Source organism: Lagenorhynchus albirostris, chromosome 15, assembly GCF_949774975.1.
Source record: "Lagenorhynchus albirostris chromosome 15, mLagAlb1.1, whole genome shotgun sequence".
Lineage (NCBI taxonomy): Eukaryota > Metazoa > Chordata > Mammalia > Artiodactyla > Delphinidae > Lagenorhynchus > Lagenorhynchus albirostris.
The window spans coordinates 64,672,300-64,697,692 of NC_083109.1; the positions used below are offsets into that span (position 1 = coordinate 64,672,300).

A 25,393-nucleotide genomic window follows, 5' to 3' on the forward strand; every position below is an offset into this window, starting at 1 on the left:
ACCCCAGAATCGCCTGGGAGCTTTCGAAACCATTCTGATCCTGGGCCCCACCCTAATTCAGTCAGAATTTTTTCTTCACAACCTGAAAAATTCTAAAATGCTCTTCAGGACATTCTAATGTGCAGCCAGAGAAAAGAATACCACCGATCTAGGGTTTTTTCATAAATTTAACAATTTGAAAATCATAGAAGATTTCAACAAAGTATGAAAATTATAGTCCGTTTTGGCCCATTCTTTTGGGAACAGACCTAAAGGAAATGATTATAATTCAACTTCACAAATAATCCACAATTTAGTATATTCTCTGATGGAAGTAACCTGCTCTAAACCCACAATTCACAATAAAAACAATGTCAGTCGACAAAGGATTAATCTCCAAAATTTACAAGCAGCTCATGCAGCTCAATAACAAAAAAACAAACAACCCAATCCAAAAATGGGCAGAAGACCTAAATAGACAATTCTCCAAAGAAGATATACAGACTGCCAACAAACACATGAAAGAATGCTCAACATCATTAATCATTAGAGAAATGCAAATCAAAACTACAATGAGATATCATCTCACACCAGTCAGAATGGCCATCATCAAAAAATCTAGAAACAATAAATGCTGGAGAGGGTGTGGAGAAAAGGGAACACTCTTGCACTGCTGGTGGGAATGTGAATTGGTTCAGCCACTATGGAGAACAGTATGGAGGTTCCTTAAAAAACTACAAATAGAACTACCATATGACCCAGCAATCCCACTACTGGGCATATACCCTGAGAAAACCAAAATTCAAAAAGAGTCATGTACCAAAATGTTCATTGCAGCTCTATTTACAATAGCCCGGAGATGGAAACAACCTAAGTGCCCATCATCAGATGAATGGATAAAGATGTGGCACATATATACAATGGAATATTACTCAGCCATAAAAAGAAACGAAATTGAGCTATTTGTAATGAGGTGGATAGACCTAGAGTCTGTCATACAGAGTGAAGTAAGTCAGAAAGAAAAAGACAAATACCGTATGCTAACACATATATATGGAATTTAAGAAAAAAAAATTTCATGAAGAACCTAGGGGTAAGACAGGAATAAAGACACAGACCTACTGGAGAACGGACTTGAGGATATGGGGAGGGGGAAGGGTGAGCTGTGACAGGGCGAGAGAGAGTCATGGACATATATACACTAACAAACATAAGGTAGATAGCTAGTGGGAAGCAGCCGCATGGCACAGGGATATCGGCTTGGTGCTTTGTGACCGCCTGGAGGGGTGGGATGGGGAGGGTGGAAGGGAGGGAGACACGGGGCGGGGAAGAGATATAGGAACATGTGTATATGTATAACTGATTCACTTTGTTATAAAGCAGAAACTAACACACCATTGTAAAGCAATTATACCCCAATAAAGATGTTAAAAACAAAACAAAACAAAAACAATGTCAGTCAGTCTTCCGCTTACAGTCTTGCTTGGTCAATCTTAAACATCATTGTGTTTTAAATTACTTTGTGTTACCAGTAAACTCTTTTTTTTTCTCTTGAAGATTTCTGTTACTTTCTTAATGATTCATTCATTCTTATGAAAAAATTAACTACAGACCAAACAAGGACCAGCTTATTTTGCTATAATCTGAATGCACCTGGTGAACTGTCAGCCGTATGGCCATAAAGCAGCACAGAGAAAAATCAACACTGGAGGGGCTTCCCTGGTGGCGCAGTGGTTGAGAGTCCGCCTGCCAATGCAGGGGACACGGGTTCGTGCCCCAGTCCGGGAAGATCCCACATGCTGCGGAGCGGCTGGGCCCGTGAGCCATGGCCGCTGGGCCTGTGCGTTTGGAGCCTGTGCTCCGCAACGGGAAAGGCCACAACGGTGAGAAGCCCGCATACCGCAAAAAAAAAAAAAAAAAAAAAAAAATCAACACTGGAGAATTTTATTAACAAAAAAACCTCTCGCAGTTTATTAACAAATTCACAGAACAATAACTGTACGTTTCCTTTTCTGCTATTGTCACTTGTTAAATTACTATCATCGTTTATACACAAGGAAAAGTGGACATACTTTACAGTCTTTCTGATAAATAAATTGCCACGCTGCATCCAGCCTGGATAACGCTCTTCAGAACAGCGTACGCTGGAGCCTGTTAAAAACAACAACAATAAGCAACCCAAAGAAACCTGCTCTATGTTCACCTTCAGTTGTAAGGTACAGGCCTGGCATGGCAGGGTTGGGACTTCTCTGTATAAGTAATAAGATCTAAGAAACAATTTATTTTAATTGGGGGGAAAAAAAAACCTATTCAAAAGACTGGAATGCCTCTGCTGCATCCAAAACGTTTGACCCAACTGGTTTCTCACCCAAGAGGGAGAAAGTGCTGGGTAAAAGGATAAGGAAGAGAAGCAAGAAATAAGACTCCCAGTTGGGAGAAAGGCATTTGCTGGCTTTCTGTCAGGCAATGTATTGGTTCTCTTTGTCTGACAGCCACTTTGTATCTTTCTGGGAACAGAAACCTTCCCATCCCTCATCCTTCCAAATAAGGTCACCACAAGCAAACAGTAAAAGGGGTTCCCCACCAGTTCTGCGTCGTGTTCGAGGCCTATGTCATGGTGCTCAAGCTCTTCATCCCGAAATTTCCTTATCACCTGATTAAGGAAAAAGAAATGGAAGCAAGTCAGCCTACCAGCTCCCTGCTGTTCTGACTTATTTTGGAGACTAAAGCCTCATATTATCATCTAAGACACAGGTAGGCAAACTTTTCCTACAAAGGGCCAGAGTCAGTACTTCAAGCTTTTGGGGCTGTAAGGTCCCTGTCACAACAACTCAACTCTTCCATCGTAGAGGGGACAGCAGCCATGGACATGTAGACAGAAGGGTGCAGCTGTGTTCCAACAAAACTTTATCTACAGAAACAGGTGGTTGGCCACTGACTTAGCTTCAAAAAAAAATTGAACAGTTCCCTTATTTGCTGTAGAAAATTTCTGAGGATATTTATTTATTTAATCTGAAGGGTTTGTACTCATGGCATTTGCTCAGAATCTATCAATGATCCGGAAGCAGAGAGAATACAGGTCTGGGCTCAGGAAACACGGGTTTCAGTCCCAGCTCTGCCCAAGCACGTGACAGGGCATACGGCTTCAGCTGCCTCAGTTTGCTTGCTTTTAAAATGAGGTGCTGCCCTAGGTTTCTGAGGCATTGCAATTCCCTAACACTCTATTTTGTTCCTCTTACCAAACTGCATATCTGCCCTTCCCCCACAGCAGCCCCTTCCAGAGCCAGTCAAATACCTGAAGAAGCTCTTCATACTTTTCAGGCTCCTTCTCCATCAGCATCCTGATCTGGTTGTTGTAGTGGTGTGCTATGGACTCTTCCACAGCAACTGTGCAGGCCATTGCGCCCTCCTTCCCAAGCAGGGCAGTTCCCGCACCTGGAATTGTCAGACCCAGAAGGCAAAGGATGGGGCTGATACCACTGGGGAGGGAGATCAGCTGAGGTCAGGGTTTGTCACCTTGGCACCCTGGACTCTCGGGCTGGATAATTCCTTGTTGCGGGGGAATGTCCTGAACACTGTGGGCTGTTTAGCAGCACCCTTGGCCTTTACCCACTAAGTGCCAGTGGCATCCCCAGTTGTGACAACCAAAAATGTCTTTAGATGTTGCCAAGCATCCTCAGGAGCAACTTGCCCCCCTTGAAAACCACGGTTTTAGGTGGTACCAGATCACAGTGTTAAACCCTGAATCACACAGTAAGAATGTTCTTTTTTCAGTGCTTTTTCTAACCTTCCGATTATGGCAGGAGTGAGTCTTCACTGAGGGTGAGTGTGTTTTGGGTTCCTCTATACCACTGATTCCCCCCGCCACCCTTCTTTTTTTGGCCGTGCCTCGTGGCTTGCGGGATCTTAGTTCCCCGACCAGGGATTGAACCCAGGCAGTGAAAGCGCCGAGTCCTAACCACTGGACCACCAGGGAATTCCCTGACTCTCCCTTTTTAAGAGTGAGCAGATCTCAGGTTTAGAACCTTCATCGGGGAACACCATCTGGCTACAACTGAATTGCTCTAGCTTTTTTCCTCTCTGTTGTATTTATTTTCACTGTACCTTCTATTTATAAAAGTTCTGATTTTAAGATTCTATCTTAAATAAATGTAAGCAAAAAAAAGTCAATTTAACTTCAGAAAAATATTAAGTAAATTAAAAGGTTGTAAGAGGACACAGCAAGAATTGTAGAAGTGGTTATTTAATGATTCAATCACCCCAGATCCCTAAGCTCACACAGGCTCTTCTGGACAGACACATACCCAGTGCAAAGCCCAGCACATTCCAAAAGGGCATCAGAATGGTTGGCCGCACCCTGAATGCAACCATCAACTCATTGAACTTTTTCAAGTGGTCCTTTTCTTGATCCCACATTTTCTGTAAGAAACATAAAAACAAAGACATGCAAGCATTCCACAGAGACCACCTGCTATATACCAAGGAAACTAATGCCCTGTCCTTGTGCGGTAAAGGAAGCAAAACGGGCAAAATGATGAGAACTGCTATTTCTCCCATTCCCCTTGAATCGTCGAAGAAAAACCCTAAACATCAGGCTACGGAGAAGAGAGTGACAGCAAACCAAAAGAAGCATCTGTAGTCTTAATTCCAGAGAAGCGGACCCCGAACCATGGTGCCAGAAGAAGCTCCTCCGACCCACGACGCGCCTATTCAAGGACAAGCGTGCGCACCCGGAAGAAATGAGATGTGCAGCCCATCTCAAAATCAGAAGGGCAGAATATTACGTTTTATATAAGTTCCTTTCAGAGAGCCAGAAATGTATCATTTACATCAAAGAAAAAAGGGAGAATGATTATAAGAGCTAACACTTAAGAGTATGTCCTATAGCCAAGTACTGTCAAATAGCTTTACATACGTAATTAACTTAATCGGCATAACTCCTTTGTGAAGGACAAACTGTTATTATCCTCATTTTACAGACGAAGAAAGTGAGGCACAGAGAGGTTAAGTAACTTGCCCAAGGGCTCAGAGCAGGCAATTTAACATGTGCTAAGTGTCTATTACATGCCAGGCATGGTATTAGCCGCTCTACACCAGCTCATTTATTCTTCACCAAAACCTAATGAGGTGTTAACAGCTCATTTTGCAGATATGGAAATGGAGAGGTCATGTGACTTCCCCCAGGTCACACCGGGAGAGAGCTGGAATGTGAACCTTTATAGTCTGTGTGACTATAAAGCCCAGGCCCGACCGCCTGCCTCTCAATATGAAATCTCTCCACTGGCCTCCACTACGGAGGGACCACAACGTCTCACAACTGGCGCTTTTACTTAACGCTGCCTCTCAGCCCTTTTTTATCGCCCGCACCGCCCCCCACCAAGACATTTTAATACTACAGATATACTGTACGTGTTTATGTACGAAATGTATGTGCTTGATAAAAAAATAATAATATGCTTTTTACTCCTCCATCCCCACCCGCACAACCAATTCTTGCTTGCCTGGGGACAACAGTATCTCCCTTGAGAAGGCATGACCCAATGCGATTCATTACTCAGATAAAGAGGCGCCCACCTGAATGACCGGCCCGACGCTCGTCCGACCCAGGATGGCCATCTGCCCTGCGTAGATGCGGTTCGCTCCATATTCACCTGCATGATCCACCCGGATTATTCGATCCACAGCTGCCCGACTGATATTGTCTAAGGTCACTCCCGAACTGCAAAATCTGACACTGCTTCTTCTTCCATAAGCTGCAACGCAAGTGTTTATTCTCCATTACTCTCGGGTAAAACTGAGTTGTGTCCTTCATAGACAGAAGAAAGAGGCACCTTAGAGCAAAGGTCACAAATAAGCTCCCCATAGGTGGGGTACGCCCACGGGTGTATTCTGTTTAACCTGCAATGGTTTTTGTTTTGTTTTTTGAAGTAAATTAGTTACCAATATTTAAAACATAGAAGATTTTAACTAAAGATCTGGACTCTGGCTTCAATCTAAGTGTATGATGATCTAGAAATACTGATCCTGTCTTCTCACCAGGCAGTTAACGTGGTAGCTGCCTCTAGACGGGCACGGTTCTCCAGTCCACCCACTCGTGCCAGCTTGCTCTGTTCCCAACCCTGGCTGCACAGAACCCCGAGGGAGCTCTCAAAAGCACGGATGCTCCTCCCCAGTTGATCTCTGGGAGGGGACACAGATGTTTTTGAAAAGTTCTGTGCACAAATCCTCTCTGCAGCCAAGGTTACGAACTGTAGATTTAATTTCTCCTAAAAATATCTGCACCCGTGGGCATCTGACTTTGAGAATTTAGCCTTAGAGCTTAGGTTTCATCTCATTATGGTACTTAATTCAACTGAACTCTTCCTGCTTTCAAAATATAAATTCTTCAGGATAGATTAGATTTTGTCTTTTAAAAAAATCTCCAAACAGTAACACCTTGACTGTAATCTCTGAGGCTTACATTAGGGCATTCCCAAAGTTCTCTCCCCTAAGAGAAGAGTTTTGTAACATGTTTAGATGTATAAGGTGTTATCAACTCATTTTGAAGATATGGAAATAGAGGCTCAGAGAGACCATTTAGTTTGGAATGTGAACTTTGACCTGTATTGATATCATCTTGAGATGTGTTTCAAGGCTATTATGTATGACTACTGTGTGTTTAATAGATACTTCTTTTCATTTAGGCTAACTTGAACACCCACACAATGTGCAGAAAGTTTCATTTTGGATACATCTATAGTTTGTTTGTTTGTTTTTCCATTAAAAAAGGCTTGAGTGCTTTGGACACAGTGATGGGGTAGGCCTGATGAAATATGAGGGGGTTCTGCATTTGAACTTTTCAGGCAGGGAATTTTAAATGACTAAACAAAGGAGCAGTGGATATTAGGGGTCCGAAGCATGGTGACCCAGCTGTGATCCAGTCTTCCACATATAACCTGCTCCATCTCACCGAGCATACTTGACTCAAGAAACTGGATGGAGTCCAAGTTCTGCCAGGTGTATGGTACCACTCAGATCTGTGCCATCAGACAGTGGGTCACTGTGGTCCGTGGCCATGTATTTATGTGGAGAATAATTTGAGACATTTGACAAAGTCAAGGTAACCTGTCTCAAGTTTTTGCCTCCAAGTCCAATGACTGGTGCTTCCATCGGTCTGGCCTCCTTACAGAAAGATGGGGCCCAATTAAAATTGAAAACGATGAGATGACTCTATTTTTTAAAGTAATCTTGTTTCCTTGTTCTTTTATTTTGTTACTCCCATCCAGAAACGTGTTAATGGGAAAGAACTTTAAAGACAACTCAATACTCTTTTTTTTGGCCGCTCCCCATGGCTTGCGGGATCTTAGTTCCCCGACCAGGGATTGAACCCAGGCCCTCGGCAGTGAAAGCGCCAAGTCCTAACCATTGGACCATTGGGAAATCCCTCAATACTCATTTTTAAGAAACCACTTACTGAGAAATAGCAAGGGGCTGAGTGCATAGGATGAGGGTGAGTTCAAACGCACATCTGACTTCTGATGGGTAGAATTATATTTCTATTAAAAACATACTTGAATTTTCCCTAGCACTGCAACACTCTTCCAGATTCAGGCACCTAATAAATGCTTTTTGGGAGTATGTGTGGAGGGTGGGGTATTGTAATATTTGCTATTTCTATCTTTTCATAATCTCTGCAAGGTCTCTTTAAAAAGTATGGGATGGATACTCCTGGATTGGAAAAATTAATATTATTTAAATGGCCAAACTACCCAGAACAATCTACAGACTTAATGTGATCCCTATCAAATTACCCACGGCCATTTTCATAGAACTAGAACGAATAATCCTAAAATTTATATGGAACCATAAACGACCCAGAATTGCCAAAGCAATCCTGAGGAAAAAGGACAAAGCTGGTGGCATAACCCTCCCAGACTTCAGACAATATTACAAGGCTACAGTAATCAAAACAGTGTGGTACTGGCACAAAAACAGACATATGGATCAATGGAATAGAATAGAGAGCCCAGAAATAAACCCACACACCTATGGCCAATTAATCTTTGCCAATTAATATACAATGGAGAAAAGACAGTCTCTTCAGGAAGTGGTGTTGGGAAAGCTGGACAGCCAAATGTAAATCAATGCATTTAGAACACACCCTTACACCATACACAAAAACCAACTCAAACTGGCTTAAAAACTTACATATTAAGACATGACACCATAAAACTCCTAGAAGAGAACATAGGCAAAACATTCTCAGACATAAATCACACCAATGTTTTCTTAGGTCAGTCTCCCAAGGCAACAGAAATAAAAGCAAAAATAAACAATGGGACCTAATCAAACTTATAAGCTTTTGCACAGCAAAGGAAACCATAAACAAAATGAAAAGACAACCTACGGACTGGGAGAAAATATTTGCAAACGATGCAACCCACAGGGGCTTAATTTTCAAAATACACAAACAGTTCATACAGCTCAGTAACAAAAAAACAAACAACCCAATCAAAAAATGGGCGGAAGACTTAAACAGACATTTCTCCAAAGAAGACAAACAGATGGCCAACAGACACATGAAAAGGTGCTCAACATTGCTAATTAGAAAAATGCAAATCAAAACTACAATGAGGTACCACCTTACACCCGTCAGAATGGCCATTAAAAAGTCTACAAATGGGCTTCCCTGGTGGCACAGTGGTTGAGAGTCCGCCTGCCGATGCGGGGGACACGGGTTCGTGCCCCGGTCCGGGAAGATCCCACATGCCGTGGAGCGGCTGGGCCTGTGAGCCATGGCTGCTGAGCCTGTGCGTCCGGAGCCTGTGCTCCGCAACAGAAGAGGCCACAACAGTGAGAGGCCCGCGTACCACAAAAAAAAAAAAAAAAAAAAGTCTACAAATAACAAATGCTGGAGAGGGTGTGGAGAAAAGGGAACCCTCTTACACTGTTGGTGGGAATGTAAACTGGTGCGGCCACTATGGAGAACAATATGGAGGTTCCTCAAAAAACTAAAAACAGAGTTGCCATATGATCCAGCAATCCCACTCCTGGGCATATATGTGAACAAAACTCTAATTCGAAAAGATACATGCACCCCAATGTTCACAGCAGCACTGTTTACAATAGCCAAGACATGGAAGCAACCTAAATGCCCATCGACAGATGAATGGATAAAGAAGATGTGGTCTATCTACCTATACACACACACGCACACACACACACAATGGAATACTCTTCAGCCATAAAAGACTGAAATAATGCCATCTGTAGCAACATGGATGGACCTAGAGATTATCATACTAAGTGATGTAAGACAGAGAAAGACAAATACCATATGATATCACTTATATGTGGAATCTAAAATGTGAAATTATTAAGAAATTGACAAATGAACTTAAGAAACAGACTCACAGACATAGAAAACAAACTTATGGTGACCAAAGGGGAAAGGGGGTGGGGGCGGGATAAATTAGGAGTTTGGGAGTAGCAGATACAAACTACTATATATAAAATAAACAACAAGGTCCTACTACATAGCACAAGGAACTATATTCAATATCCTGTAATAAACCATAATGGAAAAGGAAAAAAAATGTACAGTATGGATCACAGATTGGCAAAACATTATTTCTAAAAATCTCCTTTACCAATATAGGAGATTTTTCTCTATTTGTAACCACTTTAAAATAGTAGAAATTACATTCTGAAATTCACCACATGGTCATTAGTGTTATCTCTAGGTATTGGGGTTGACATACTAAATTTCTTCCTACTCCTTTTCTCTATTTTTAGTTTTTCTACAGAGAACATTATTGCTATTATTATTTCCACTTTACTGTTAGTGAGAATGTACATTGGTGCAAATTGGTTTCTTAAGGGAAGGGTTGGGAAGGGAAGATTTAGCAACATATTTCTACAGTATGGATCACAGATGGGGCACAGAGCTAGAGCCAGAAAATACATATCCTGTCTCTAACACAGACCATAGACAATTCAGAATTGCCATTTCTTACATATAAAATTGGGAATGATCAGGTTATTTCCTTTTTAAGGGAAAACACGCAATAATAAAACCTTTCTTAATGAGTTATCATGAAGGTAAAATGAGATACAGGAAGCAAAGTAACCCTTTAAATGAAAAACAATGATTCTTATTCTGGTATTGGCTCAACTAAGGAGCATTAAAAATCATGTTCAACAGTCCTCTGAGTTTTGCCTGCACTGTCACACACTTTAAAATAAAACTGAGAAATAATATATAAAATTGAGGCCCAGTGCTAGAAGCTCTCAAATGCATCATTTTATATTCATGTTTTCCCAAAATGTGAAACACATACCTATGATGGTACCTAGGAGGTTTCATGTGGTTTATAGGAAGACCTTAAGTGGCTATGAACATGCATTAAATAACACCCATGTTTTTCAGCAAGAGTTATTCTCTTCCAATTTTTTTGTCTTCATCAAGATGGTCTCAGTTTACAGCTGACACATCTTAAACGTCTTCCTAACACTTGCTAACCTCCCTTTCTTACCAGAAAGAAAGATGATCTTGGGTTCAAGCCTTGGTAGGCAACAGTATCTAACACAATAACTTCTTGTTTTCAGCGTATTTATTTTTTATGATTACTTTTCTTGGGACAGGCGATACTGGTTTTCTGTTTACCATAAGGATCTAGTTTCCGTGAAATTACTTAATTTAAAATGGGACACGGTTTAGGGAAAAAAAAAACCTTTAGTAATCAAAATACAAGTGGTATTGCTATAAGGCAAAAGTCGTCAAGGTGGTACACGAATGATTTAACTTTGAGAAAATGACCTCACAATTTTCTGAGGCAGCTCGGATGAAATGAGGAAAGGAGGAGCCAGGATCCAGGCCTAAGTCTCCCTACTCCCAATTTGATACTCCTTCTAATACCCTGGTGCCTCTTAAACTTGCAAACGCACACGAATCATTCGAAGGTCTTGTTAAAATACTGACATAGCGATCCAGTAGGTCAGGGGAGGGACCTGAGAATCCGCGTTTCTAACAAGCTCCGGGGTGAGGGGTGGAGGTGTCGGGGGCAAGCGGACGCTGCTGGTCGTAGGACTACCTACGAGGCCCTGAGCAAAGGCTACGAGGAGGACACCCCCCACCCCACCCCCCCGTCCCCGGGACACTAAACTTTTAAGGTCGCCAACTGTCCTCAGTCCGGAACGCCGACCACACCTGCAGTGACGTCACGTAACAGGTGCGCAATTAGGTCATCCCCAATGCGCCGATCCGGAACCGGCGCTCCAGACGGTTACTGCGGAAAAGCACCCCACTTCCCGCCCAGCAGACCCGCGGCGTACTACTGGCCTAGCCCCGCTTTTCCAGCCGCTCAGTCGCGCTCCGTCGCAGCCCTGTGACGTAGTCAACGTCTTCCCCGTGACCTCTCCGACCCAAGCCTCAGGAGAAGATTCCCTGGCTCGCCGGCACGGGGCGGGGGCACGGTAATGCTCGCCCTTTACCTGAGAGGGACCTCGGGGCGCCCGTGCGCAGCTGCCACAAACAGCAAGCCGCCGCCGCCCGGGTGCAGCTCATTGCCACGGCAACAGCAGAACCACTTCTTGAACAGAGCAACCGTGCTCTTGTCGCAGACTGATGACGCACGGCCGACGTAAGGCAGATAAGACCCGCTCTTGCCTCGGTGGAAACGCCCTGGGCCACCTGCTTCCACTCGATTGGTTGGAAACGTCAAATGAAAAGATTCTATTGGATGAGATCACTATCAATCACTCAGACCGACCGGGTAAAGGGTTGCCATGGAGATGAGAATGCTAAATTGTTCTTTCAAAGATCCCGACGGGGTAAAGATTACTCTACTCAGTTCCTGGGAAGGAGGACCATGAAGGAATTGTTTACTGGCATAGCCATTGTGTTTTATGCTTTACCAATATAGGAGATTTTTCTCTATTTGTAACCACTTTAAAATAGTAGAAATTACATTCTGAAATTCACCACATGGTCATTAGTGTTATCTCTAGGTATTGGGGTTGACATACTAAATTTCTTCCTACTCCTTTTCTCTATTTTTAGTTTTTCTACGGAGAACATTTATTATTGCTATTATTATTTCCACTTTACTGTTAGAACGTACATTGGCGCAAATTGGTTTCTTAAGGGGAGGGTTGGGAAGGGAAGGTTTAGCAACATATTTCTTACTTTTAAGTCTATATCCAATCTGACAATGTAGACTCATCAATTGTAACAAATGTATCACTCTGGTGGGGGATTCGGTGCATGTGTGGAGGCAGGGGGTATATGGGAAATCTCTGTACCTTCCTTAATTTTGCTGTGAACCTAATACTGCTGTAAAAAAAATAAAGTCTTAAGAAAAAAAAATTTGGACACTTTAAAAAATGCATATCCACTGATACAACAATCCTACTTCTAGGAATCTATGGAACAGAAATAATTTTTCGAATGTGTAATGTATATGAGGGCAAAAAATCAAAGGTGCATACCTGAAAGGATGTACGGCAAAACGTTTAATAATGGTAACTTCAAGGGGTTGGGATAGTGAGAGGGGGCTTTCATTTTTTACTTTACACCCTTGGAATATACACACACACACATATATATATATATATATATATATATACCTCTTTATTGGAGTATAATTGCTTCACAATGCTGTGTTAATTTCTGTTGTACAACAAAGTGAGTCAGCCATATGCATACATATATCCCCATATCCCCTCCCTCCCACCCTCCCTATTCCACCCCTCTAGGTCGTCGCAAATCACTGAGCTGATCTCCCTGTGCTATGCAGCTGCTTCCCACTAGCTATCTTACGTTTGGAAGTGTATATGTGTCGACGCTACTCTCACTTCACCCCAGCTTCACCCTCCCCCAGCCCTCCCCCCCGTCCTCAAGTCCATTCTCTATGTCTGTGTCTTTATTCCTGCCCTGCCACTAGGTTCATCACTACCATTTTTTTTAAATTCCATACACATGCGTTAGTATACAGTATTTGTTTTTCTTTCTAACTTACTTCACTCTGTATGACAGACTCTAGGTCCATCTACCTCACTACAAATAACTCAATTTTGTTTCTTTTTATGGCTGAGTAATATATGTGCCGCATCTTTATCCATTCATCTGTTGATGGACATTTAGATTACTTCCATGTCCTGGCTATTGTAAATAGTGCTACAGTGAACATTGTGGTACATGTCTCTTTTGGATTTATGGTTTTCTCAGGGTACATGCTCAATAGTGGGATTGCTGGGTCATATGGTAGTTCTATTTTTAGTATTTTAAGGAACCTCCATACTGTTCTCCATAGTGGTTGTATCAACGTACATCCCCACCAACAGTGCAGGAAAGTTCCCTTTTCACCACACCCTCTCTAGTATTTATTATTTCTAGATTTTTTTTAACATAAATTTTTATTTATTTATTTTTGGCTGTGTTGGGTCTTCGTTTCTGTGCGAGGGCTTTCTCTAGTTGCGGCGAGCAGGGCCCACTCTTCATCGTGGTGTGCGGGCCTCTCACTGTCACGGCCTCTCGTTGCGGAGCACAGGCTCCAGACACGCAGGCTCAGTAGTTGTGGCTCATGGGCCCAGTTGCCCTGCGGCATGTGGGATCTTCCCGGACCAGGGCTCGAACCCGTGTCCCCTGCATTGGCAGGCGGATTCTTAACCACTGCGCCACCAGGGAAGCCCTATTTCTAGATTTTTTGATAATGGCTATTCTGACTGGTGTGAGGTGATACCTCATTGTAGTTTTGATTTGCATTTCTCTAACGATTAGTGATGTTGAGCATCTTTTCATGTGCCTTTTGGCCATCTGTATGTCTTTTTTGGTGAAATGTCTCTTTAGGTCTTCCGCCCATTTTTTAATTGGATTGTTTGTTTTGATATTGAGCTCCATGAGCTGTTTGTATATTTTGGAGATTAATCCTTTGTCCGTTGTTTCATTTGCAAATATTTTCTCCCATTCTGAGGGTTGTCTTTTCATCTTGTTTATGGTTTCCTTTGCTGTGCAAAAGCTTTTAAGTTTTATTAGGTCCCATTTGTTTATTTTTATTTTCATTACTCGAGGAGGTGGTTCAAAAAAGATCTTGCTGTGGTTTATGTCAAAGAGTGTTTTTCCTATGTTTTCCTCTAAGAATTGTACAGTGTCCTGTCTTACATTTAGGTCTTTAATCCATTTTGAGTTTATTTTTGTGTATGGTGTTAGGGAGTGTTCTGATTTCATTCTTTTACATGTAGCTGTCCTATTTTCCCAGCACCACTTACTGAAGAGGCTATCTTTGCTCCATTGTATGTTCTTGCCTCCTTTGTCATAAATTAGGTGACCATATGTGTGTGGGTTTATCTCTGGGCTTTCTATCCTGTACCATTGATCTATATTTCTGTATTTGTGCCAGCACCATACAGTCTTGATTACTGTAGCTTTGTAGTATAGTTTGAAGTCAGGGACCCTGATTCCTCCAACTCCATTTTTCTTTCTCAAGATTTCTTTGGCTATGGGCTTCCCTGGTGGCGCAGTGGTTAAGAATCCTCCTACCAATGCAGGGGACACGGGTTCAAGCCCTGATCTGGGAAGATCTCACATGCCACGGAGCAACTAAGCCCATGCGCCACAACTACTGAGCCTGCGCTCTAGAGCCTGCAAGCCACAACTACTGAGCCCGCGCGCTGCAACTACTGAAGCCCACACGCCTAGAGCCTGTGCTCCACAACGAGAAGCCAACGCAATGAGAAGCCCGCGCACTGCAGCAAAGAGTAGCCGCCACTCACCACAACTAGAGAAAGCCCACGCACAGCAATGAAGGCCCAACGCAGCCATAAATAAATAAATAAATAAAAAGATTGCTTTGGCTATTCAGGGTCTTTTGTGTTTCAATTACCCGTTACTATAAAATATTTAAGATACACTGCCATTGTAAAAATAATGTTGCTAATTGTTTTCAAATTAACACACTGAAATAATTTAAAATTATGATTGACTATTACATACCTTTTTAAATCCAAATAGTTGGTGAAAGTGAGGGTGTTGTAACATTCTCATGTAAAGCTGCTGAGTATAAATCTAGCTCTCAAAAGCCTTAAAATCTTGGCCGTAATCCCATTTCCAGGTCTCTGTCTCAAAAGAAAAAAATATATATATATTGACAAAGATTTGTGTGTCTCATTTATTGTCAGGGACATTTGAAAACAAAATGTTAAGCAGCAAGGGAATGTTAAAAAAAATGTGGGGGGCTTCCCTGGTGGCGCAGTGGTTGGGAGTCCGCCTGCCAATGCAGGGGACGCGGGTTCGTGCCCCGGTCCGGGAAGATCCCACATGCCGCGGAGCGGCTGGGCCCGTGAGCCATGGCCGCTGATCCTGCGCGTCCGGAGCCTGTGCTCCGCAACGGGAGAGGCCACAACAGTGACAGGCCCGCGTACCGCAAAAAAAAAAAAAAAAAAAAAAGTGGGGACTTCCCCAGTGGCCCAGTGGTAAGACTCTGCCTTCCAATGCCGGAGGTGTGGGTTCGATCCCTGGTCGGGGAACTAAGATCCCACATGCCGTGGGGTGCGGCCAAAAACTTTTAAAAAAATTGTGATCCATCTGTATGATGTTATGTAACCTACTGAAATGCTTATAAAGAACTTTGGATAAAATGAGAAAACACTTATGAAAAAGAAATGAGAATACCAATTTTTTTCTTTCTCTTCTTTTCATCCTCCCTCCCTCACTCTGTTCTTTCTACCTTAAAGGGAATTTGACAAGACTAACAGTGAATGTCCACACATATTGCTCATACATGATTTTTACTTTTGTTTTCTCTGTAGCTTTCAACGTTCCCTTTATTTTCTATAATAAACAAGTATTTTTGTAATGAGAATACAAAATTTCATAAAGAAAAGGCTTATTATTCCCTAATTCAATCCTCAAAAATAGAAGTGAATGTCTATATTATTTTTCCTTCTTTTTTTTTTTTTTTTTTGCGGTACGCAGGCCTCTCACTGTTGTGGCCTCTCCTGTTGCGGAGCACAGGCTCCAGACGCGCAGGCTCAGCGGCCATGGCTCACGGGCCCAGCCGCTCCGCAGCATGTGGGATCTTCCCAGACCGGGGCACGAACCCGTGTCCCCTGCATCGGCAGGCGGACTCTCAACCACTGCGCCACCAGGGAAGCCCTATTTTTCCATTTTAAAGATAAGGGATCTTTATCTCACAGTGGTAAAGACACCTGTACAAAATTACACAAAGTACAAAGCCATTCTATGTCCCCAGCACATCCCATGCATTGGAAAGACAATACACCAAATGGAATTTACTAATAAAGCAACACCCTATATAAAGAAGACACATTCAGAAGTTCTATCTTCCTAGGGATCAGACCTTGCAGTGCCATCCCAGGAAATTAATTCCTTTCTTCTCCAATACTTACTCAAGTGGGTATCTACAATCAGATATGTAGCTGCAAGAATTTACTTTGCTAACTTAAGAGTTAATGCAAACTAAAGACTTGCCAAACTGGATTCTTCTCTTTGCTGGAATTAGAATATTTTGTGATTGCAAGAAAGTGCAAGGCCACCTTGATAAAGAACAAGAACCTGAAGCCAATGGGATAGAACAGAGAAAAGAGAAATGTTTGCATGTACTTTCAAAATTCCAGCTCCGAGTACTTGTAATGAGGTGTGTGTGGGGTCCGGGGCAGGGGGATGGGAGGAGGGAGTGACTGAAAACTAAGTATCCAGTATTGGTGAATGATTATGAAAGTATACACTGACACAATGGAAGAATACCATGTAGTCATTAAAAAGAATGAGTAGCTACTCTCCATATAAAGATCTTCAAGATGTTATTAAGGAGAAAAAATGGAAAAGCTCATAAATAAATAAATATCACACATACAACTACAGATACATATCTGCTTGAATATATAATTTTCTGGGAGAATAAAATAAGCATTATTAGCAGTGTTTCCCTCTGGGAGGTGGGATGGGGAGTGTTGAAATAACTTTATGTCTTTTAAGTTTAAAACACACACACACACACACACACATCCCTCCTTGGCTTAAAAGCAAGTCTTAAAAGTACTCATTTGATGATTTTCTATAATTGAACACTTCTTTCTTCTGATTCTAGGAAAAGGTAAAGAGCAACTTTACAAACTGTTACAGCTTTCATGATCACCTGACTGCTAACAAGACGCCTCCAAGAATTCAAATACACAGAATCACATTTTAAAACCTTCAAGACATAGTTTAATCAGTAGTTGTAATGCACATTTGTTAGCGAGAGCTGCACTTTAACAATTATACAGACGTCATCTGCAGTTATTAAAGTTATCAAAATATATAAAAACATTCAAGTAAGAAGTATGCAAATTAGCAGCATTTAACTAAAATGAATATATTAGCATATTTCAGTATAATAATAGGGAAAGAAAACAGAGCTTCCATCTCACACACACACACACACACACACACACACACACACACACACACACCACAGAAAACTTGACTGTTTTCAGAAGCATGGTGAAGGCAAGAATGTTATACATATAAATTCTCTAGGCAAAAATGCCAACAATTTAGAATTTTTTAAACGTGAGGATGGAATGAACTTCCGTTTGCTCAAAATTCCATGATACTAGTTATTAGACTTAAAAATTCATAAACCTTAACAAGATAAGAAAAGAAAACCTCATCAGTTTTATAGGTATAAAAATATCCCGCGTTAATACTACCTGTAGAAGAGCAGGAAAAAAAAACTTTGGCAAAGGGACAAGTACACAGAAGTATGTTAACTATGGTGAGCTTGTTTTGCTTCTCAGAGCAAGGAGTCAATCATTTTTGAGTAATGGGGGGAGGGGGGAAATATACTTCACAGCAGCAGCTTTCTAAAACCTGCACCCACCTTTAAATTCCAGGCTACCCCCAGGAAAGGTTTAGAGCCAGTGAAAGGAAGGAAAACCATAGAAGGAAGGTACACACGGTCGTTACAAAACTACAGTACTTTGAAAAAGATTCTGAAGGTATTAGAATGAAAACTGCTTACATTAAACCATAATCTAAAAAAAAAAAAAAAACCACAATCTAGGCTTATATTAAAAGGTTTAAAGATATCAGTTTCAGTGATGAGGTATTTATCGCAGATGGTTTTTATGGTAACGGAAATCTGAAGAGATACTCTGCATGTTTTGTAAAATAAAATTAAAAATTTTAAGCACAAGAGAAACAACAGCCCTTACAAATATGAATACGTACATTTAAGACGCCAGCATTCAGTCTAGTTTGGTACACCGGCACAGGCTGGCCTGATGCTGCAACCCACATGCCGAAACACTCAAAGACTCAACGGTCCTTTCCAGCCTGGCTCCGAACCATGAAGTGTGATTGAGAGACCTCAGTGCAGGAAGGGAAACGGCTTTTGGAAGACTGAGAGACAAACTTTGCCTCTCCATATGGATGGCACTCTGCCAAGTCCCCAAACCCAGGACTAGAGGGACGGAAGTTTTGTGGCTATCCAGGCCCTTAAAGGCAGTTTGCCCTGAGTAACAAAGCAGTGGCAAAATGCCCAGGAAGCTACGAAATCCAGGCTGCCATCCTGCCGCTGTTCCCCTCCTCATAGCGCTCAATCCAGGGCACTCGGGGCCTTGCTCATTCGCACAGCAGGAAGGCCTTTTCTCTCCTAGAATATTATTCTCATATTACATATTCTCATGTAGCTGAAATTACATAACCATCCTCTTCATGCTCCCACCATCTGGTCCAAACATCACAATTCAAGGGTTTCTCCATTTCAGAAAAATCGAGTCTCCATTCTAAGTCTACAGAACCATCCTAGAGAGTCACTACTTCTTAAGGAACACTTCTCAGCCTAAACCCCCAGAACCTGGCTCCAAAGAACTAACCCAGGCTCATGGATAGATGACCTCTACAGTTAACTTTAAAAGACAATACAAATAAGCTTGTAAAACTATAAATGGTCTCTCCGCAATTTTGGTTGAAAACCTTCAATGGCTTCAGCGTTTTGGTTGAGCCCGAGCTGCTGGGCCTCAGGCAAACCTACTTTTCTAAGTCCCTAAAGCATTAAACAGGGGCTGGGTTATGTAAACACAGGCACTGGAGCTGCACGTATGGAACCACTTGCAGGAAAGGCCCAAATTCCAGAAAAATATATTTAAAAATTTCTGCTAAAATCTCAGGTAGATGGTGTAGGCTGGCAGGTCACCAGGCCAGCCTGTAAACCGCACACTGCAGCATCTCCCCGTCAGTCTAGCCGGTTCCTCATATCCCTCTGGGCTTCTGTGAGTTTCTGGATTAGATAACGCTTGTCACGACTTTCCTAAAAACACAGACGGGTTCAAGAGCACATTCAATATATTTGGAAACAAATATCATTATTTCGACCTAAGAAATTACCTATCAGACTTGGTAGGTAATAACCACTGGACCATGGCAATGACCTCCAAATTGCCTCTTTCACTCTTCCTCCCTCCCCAGCCCCTCGTCCACAAAGCGGCCTTGTAAAAATGTTCCTTTAAAAATGAACATCAGACTTTTACTTACCACCTCCAATGGCTTCCCATCACACTCAGAATTAAACCCAAACTTCCCACCAGAGCCCTCAGGTGATGCTGTGACCCCAGCTATGCTGTGACTCTAGCATCGCCTTGCCTCTCCCCATCATCCTGCACCCTCCAGCCACACCGCCCTTCCCCCTGGGCCCAGCAGTGCCCAGCTCACTCCTCAATGCACCCTCTGCCTGTTACTCTCATGCCCAAGACCTCCCATAATTGGCTCCTCTCATCATTCGAGTCTCAGCTCCACCATCGCCGCCTCCAAAGAGGCCTTCCGTGACCACCATCTCAGCAGCAGACGGTCCACCCGCCACTCTAACTACCTCTCTGTATCATCGTCATACCAGTTATCGCAATTGGAATTTATCTCTTTTCTTTAACTACTAAGCAGCCTTGTCTCTCTTCTTCACCTGTGTATCCCAGCACAGTATGAGGATACAAATGTTGAGGGAATGGATGAGTCAGGGAATGAATGGGGCTGGAGGAGGCCGAGCCTGAAGGCAGGGTTCTGGGGGAGTGATGATGGGAAATCCCACCCTCTCCCTGGGAAGAGCTCCCCATTCCTTTCAGTGTCCTGGGTAAATGTCCCAGCCTTGCCCCTGGGACCGGTGCTTCCTTACCAGGGACAGCTGCTCTCGGAGCTGGACAACCACCCGCTTGTGCGCTCCTGCTAGGGCGATGAAGTAGAACATGACGAGACTGCAACAAAAGGCGAGAGGTCACTAGGGAGTTTGTACCATCTGAAGGCCACTGGAAAACAACCCGACACACTTCGCCTGGAACAGTTTTACTTTTGTTAGAAAAAAAGAAAGAAAACCCTCACGTCTCCCAAGCAGAGGGCATCAGAAACAGCCAGAGGTATACATCTGAAACTAGCACAACATTGTAAACCAACTATACTCCAACAAAAAGAAAAGAAAAGAAAAAATGAAACAGCCAGAGGGGTTTTATTGGGCAGTGGCAGCAGAGACTGATTCCTGCCTTGCTTTCTAGAGTTAATATTAAAAGCTGCTGAGGCTCCCCTGGTACACACATGAGAGGGGAGAGAGGAGGAGACGGGCCAGAAGGCCAGCTCAGCACAGAAAGAACTGGCTGTGGATGATCACTGTGGAACCTCCCTGGCCTCAGTTTCCTCATCTATAAAATGGGGATAATAGAGGAAAATCCAGTGATAACAAGCCTAAGGTAATACAATTTTCAATAAAAGAGACTGGCAACTGGTTCCTGTTTTCTGTGCAGGGGAGGTGGCTGCCTGTCCAGTCTCCCCAGAGAGGGCTGAGGGCCACGGGAATCAGTGATGTCAGTCTTCTCTTCTGGAAGTCCTCATGGCCAAGGACAAGAATGACCCCCAAAGATGTGGAAGCCAGATCAGGTAACCACCACCAGATGGTGCCAGCCAAACCACAGCTGGGGTGAATCGATTAGGATGGAACCACTGGACTCTGGGATCCTTGCAATTCCAGGCTAACTGGCTGCAACCCCACATCATTTTATGAATATCAAAGGTATCCTGCCTTTAACAAATGAATTCTTTAACCCCTTTCTTGCATTATGGTGGGGTTTTCCTCTAATAATATCTATATCGTAGGATAACTGTGCTGATTGCATGAGTTAATACATGTAAGCTACAATCAATTCCAGTGATTTGTGGCACTTCTTTTCTGTTCTATAGTCTCCAGGAACACTGAATCAGTGCCCCGGGGGGAAATACAGAATAGGTTCCTTTATGCCCCTGGTCACAACATTTTTGTCAACTGATCAATACTGTGTTTCTTGAGAGAGAAGGTTATTAATACATAACCCTGTTTCTGTTTCAAGACACCTTATTTAATATCACTGAACTCACAGCCAACAGCACCATGACATGTGCCTGAATGAAGCTTATCTAACACACATATTTTCTTCATAAAACCCATCCTAGCCTTCTTGCACTTAGGAACCCTAGATAGCACTTCAGCTCTACGTGTGAACAGTGAAATCACCAACCAAAAGCACAAAATGCAAGAAACATCGCACTAAATGGATCACAAAAAGAACACTTAAGTTACAGTCTGAGCTATGGTTTGAATATTTGTGTCCCCCTCAAATTCATATGTTGTGAAATCCTTATCCCAAGGTGATGATATTAGAACGTGGGCCCTTTGGGAGGTGATTAGGTCATGAGGAGCCCTCACAAATGGGATTAGTGCCCTTATAAAAGCGACTCCAGAGAGCACCCTAGTCTCTTCTGCCATATGAGAATACAAGAAGTCTGTAAGCAGGAAGAGGATCTTCATCCGACCATGTTGGCACTTTGATCTTGGACTTCCAGCCTCCAGAACCACAAGAAATAAATTTCTGTTGTTTAGCCACCCAGTCTATGATATTTCACTATAGCAGCCCAAATGCACTGAGACATTGTACATCAGGCAACTCAAATTTTTTACTACTCTATGCATGTCTACAAATAATCACCAAAAAAAACACCATTAGTACTGATTTTGGGGTTACAAAAATATTTTAGCTAGTAAGCACATTTGCAATACAGAAAAAAATTACGGAATTTATGAATAATGAGAATGGGCTATAATTAGAACAATGCCTAGTACAAAGTAAGTCCTCAACAGATATTTGTGATTAGAATTACACTCAAAGTGAATCACTGCACAAAATCCCTCGTCGCCCCTGCACCCAACACTTGTCATTTATCGAGCCTTCACTAAAGGCCAGGTCCTCTGCTAAGCACTTCACCATGTGTCCTTCTTCTCACAGCCCTACGAGGTGTGTGCCATTCTTATTCCCATTTTCCAGGTGAGGAAATCGAGGCTCAGAGGGGTATGTGATGACCTGAGGCCACACAGCTTGTAAGTGGTAGAGCCAGGGTTCAAGTGCATGCTTCTAGTCTGGTGCTCTTCTCTCAGCCCAGTTATCAGTTCCTTTTCCAAAGAGCAACTAATTTTGTGAATAATCAGTAATATAATAATAGGCAACATTTCTTGGGTTATATTTTATAACTCAGGCTTCTGGCTAAGTACAGATCCCCATGACAAGTGGGATCTCCCTGAACCTGCTCAGTGACCCTCTGAAAGAATTACTACTGGTCTTATTTTGACATCTTAGAGATGGAAAAGTGTGGCTCAGAGAGGTTTGGTACCATATCAAGAGGTGCAGGTGAGCTCCATTTTCCAGCAGAGAGGAGCCCACCAGCCACAGTGGAAAATACCTGCAGAATCCAGGTGGTTCTCACTCACCAGAGGATCATGAAGAAAGGCACTGCGAAGGCTTCCGACGTGATGCCATGGACCAGAGACTGCAGCGAGCTGGGGAAGGTGCTCACCATCTTGGGGACCACCTCCCAGGTGGTGTTGAAGTTGGTGAAGGGCCCACAGGCTTTGGAGGAAGGGATGCTACCAGGACACAGAGCACGGGGCTCAGGGCCAGGCCTGCAGCACAGGCTGAGCATCCCTCCTCTGCGTACCCACAAAGCTTTGTTAACAGTGACCCACAAGGATCCGCCTGACCTCATGGGCCTTCTGGAATATTCTGGTCAAAAATGCTTACCCTGAAATCTCATCAAGTCTCTAGACCTGACTTCCAGTTTATAGGAGATTCAGGACAGAAGGTCAAGTTTAAAAATAAGAGTTACCATATGATCCTGCAATCCCACTCCTGGGCATATACCTGGAGCAAACTCTAATTCAAAAAGAAACATGCACACCCATGTTCATAGCAGTACTATTTACAGTAGCCAGGACGTGGAAGCAATCTAAGTATACATCAACAGATGAATGGATAGGAAGCGCGCGCGCGCGCACGCACGCGCACACACACACACACACACACACACACACACACACACACACACACACTGGAATATTACTCAGCCATAAAAAAGAATGAAATAATGCGATTTGCAGCAACATGGATGGACCTAGAGATTATCATACTAAGTGAAGTAAGCCAGACAGAGAAAGACAAATATCATATGATATTGCTTATATGTGGAATCTAAAAAAAAGATACAAATGAACTTATTTACAATACAGAAATAGACCCACAGACATAGAAAACTAACTTATGGTTACCAAAGGCGAAGGCCGGGGGGTAGGGATAAATTAGGAGTTTGGGATACACACTACTATATGTAAAACAGATAACCAACAAAGACCTACTGTATAGCACAGGGAACTATACTCAATATTTTGTAATAACCTAAAAGGGAAAAGAATGTGAAAAAGAAAAAGCCATATATATACGGCTGAATCACTTTGCTGTACACCTGAAACTAACACAACATCGTAAATCAACTATACTTCAAAAAGAAAAAAGAACCTGTTACTTGAAGATAGCTACTCTGGTGATATTTTAGAACAACAATAAATTGAGCACCAGAAATTTAAAAAAGAAGAAGAAGGTCAAGTTAAATGACACTGTGAGAAAGCAATCAGACAACTCCAGAATGTGGGGAGTCTGCCCTTCAGTCTCTTAATTTAGTGGTGAGGGAACTGTTTGAAGAATCAAAGACTAAGGAGACATCGCAATCGAAAGTAATGAGCAAAACTTGAAAGATCTTCATTTAAAAAATAAAGCTATAAAAGACTATCTTGGGACTGGAGAAATTTGAAAATGGCAGGAATATGATATTGGCATTAATTTTCTTAGGTGTGATAATGTTATTGTGGATATATAGAAGGGAGAATGTCCTTATTTTTAGGAACTGCATGTTCAAGTATTTAGGAATGAAATGTCATGATGCCTACAGCTTAATTTCAAATGGTTCATCATCACACACACAAAAAACATGTATATACAGAGAGAAAACAAACGTAGCAGAATGTTAACAGCTGGGACAGCCAGGTAAAGGGTATATAAATTTTCATTGTTGCTTTTTTCAACTTTTCTATAGATTAAAAATTTTCAAAATAAAAAGCAGGGAAAAATAAAATTACAATGGAAAAAATTAAATTAAGGCTTACAGGAATTGCCTACATTCTTATCATAAAGTTCTGTGTAGGAAATTTTCCACTGCAGCTCTATTTTAGGGATAAAAATAGATTCCTGGAAACAACCTAAATGTTGTTTAAAGGAAATGGATGCACAATTTATGATCCATTCATACAATAGAATAAAGAACCACTGAGAGAGAGACAAACACATACAGATATGACTGTCTTAGACAGAAACTAAGTAGTTAGGAAATAGAATTGGAGAATGAACTTCCGCCATATACTCTTTTATACTTTTTTTTTTTTTTTTGGTACGCGGGCCTCTCACTGTTGTGGCCTCTCCCGTTGCGGAGCACAGGCTCCGGACGCGCAGGCTCAGTGGCCATGGCTCACGGGCCCAGCCGCTCTGTGGCATGTGGGATCTTCCCGGACCGGGGCACGAACCCGCGTCCCCTGCATCGGCAGGCGGACTCTCAACCACTGCGCCACCGGGGAAGCCCTCTTTTATACTTTTTGAGTTCTGTTCCATGTGAATGTATTTCTTATTAAAAAAATCAAAGCTAAAAATTACTTTAAAAGAATGAGAGCTCTCCATGTGCTGGCCTGGAAAAGGGCACAATATAAACTGAAAAAAAGAATTAAGCTGCCAAACAGTATTATTCCAGATGCATTAAAGATACATTTTTCATAATAACTTTCTGGAAGCGTTCATAAAATGTTAACAGTGGTCACCTCTTAGAGTAGGACTAAGAGGTGGGAATGGGGAGCAGTATTTTCTCTTTAATTTATACCCTTTTCTGTACCGCTTGAATTTTTCAATATATGTAACATACCACTATTACAATAAAAATATATAGACTCAATTTAGTTTAAAAAATAATAAAACCTGAGAGAGGAATTCAAAGTTCTAGACTTTTCATTTAAAGATTAAGAAATGGAAAAAAATAAGATAAAATAAAATA

General features: G+C 42.3%; 2 protein-coding genes across 3 annotated transcripts in view; both read right to left on the reverse strand.

Moving 5' to 3' along the window:
• Positions 1-1,978: 1,978 nt before the first annotated feature.
• Positions 1,979-11,588, reverse strand: COQ7 (coenzyme Q7, hydroxylase). The gene is made up of 6 exons (XM_060124128.1): positions 11,452-11,588; positions 5,554-5,732; positions 4,284-4,398; positions 3,275-3,414; positions 2,564-2,632; positions 1,979-2,130 (listed from the first exon to the last, which is right to left on the reverse strand). The coding sequence occupies exons 1-6, from the start codon at positions 11,522-11,524 to the stop codon at positions 2,053-2,055; spliced, it is 654 nt and encodes a 217-aa protein (XP_059980111.1). The 5' UTR covers positions 11,525-11,588; the 3' UTR covers positions 1,979-2,052.
• Positions 11,589-17,162: 5,574 nt separating this feature from the next.
• TMC7 (transmembrane channel like 7) overlaps positions 17,163-25,393 on the reverse strand; it is a 50,412-nt gene continuing 42,181 nt past the window's right edge. For both annotated transcript variants that reach the window (XM_060123571.1, XM_060123572.1), the window contains 3 exons: positions 22,737-22,892; positions 20,127-20,205; positions 17,163-19,271 (listed from right to left, as the gene is read on the reverse strand). In XM_060123571.1, coding sequence (XP_059979554.1) covers positions 19,197-19,271; positions 20,127-20,205; positions 22,737-22,892 — 310 coding nt within the window. In that variant the 3' untranslated portion in view covers positions 17,163-19,196. The remainder of the gene's footprint in view (positions 19,272-20,126; positions 20,206-22,736; positions 22,893-25,393) is intronic.

What these genes read in the sequence shown, in the direction of transcription:
- COQ7 (XM_060124128.1), bottom strand. Translation starts at nt 11,524, where the DNA reads ATGAGCTGCACCCGGGCGGCGGCGGCTTGCTGTTTGTGGCAGCTGCGC. An exon ending in AGTATGAAGAGCTTCTTCAG is followed by an intron (nt 2,633 to 3,274) that starts GTATTTGACTGG and finishes TTCCTTAATCAG; the next exon opens with GTGATAAGGAAATTTCGGGA. An exon ending in TCGAACACGACGCAGAACTG is followed by an intron (nt 2,131 to 2,563) that starts GTGGGGAACCCC and finishes TGTTTTTAACAG; the next exon opens with GCTCCAGCGTACGCTGTTCT.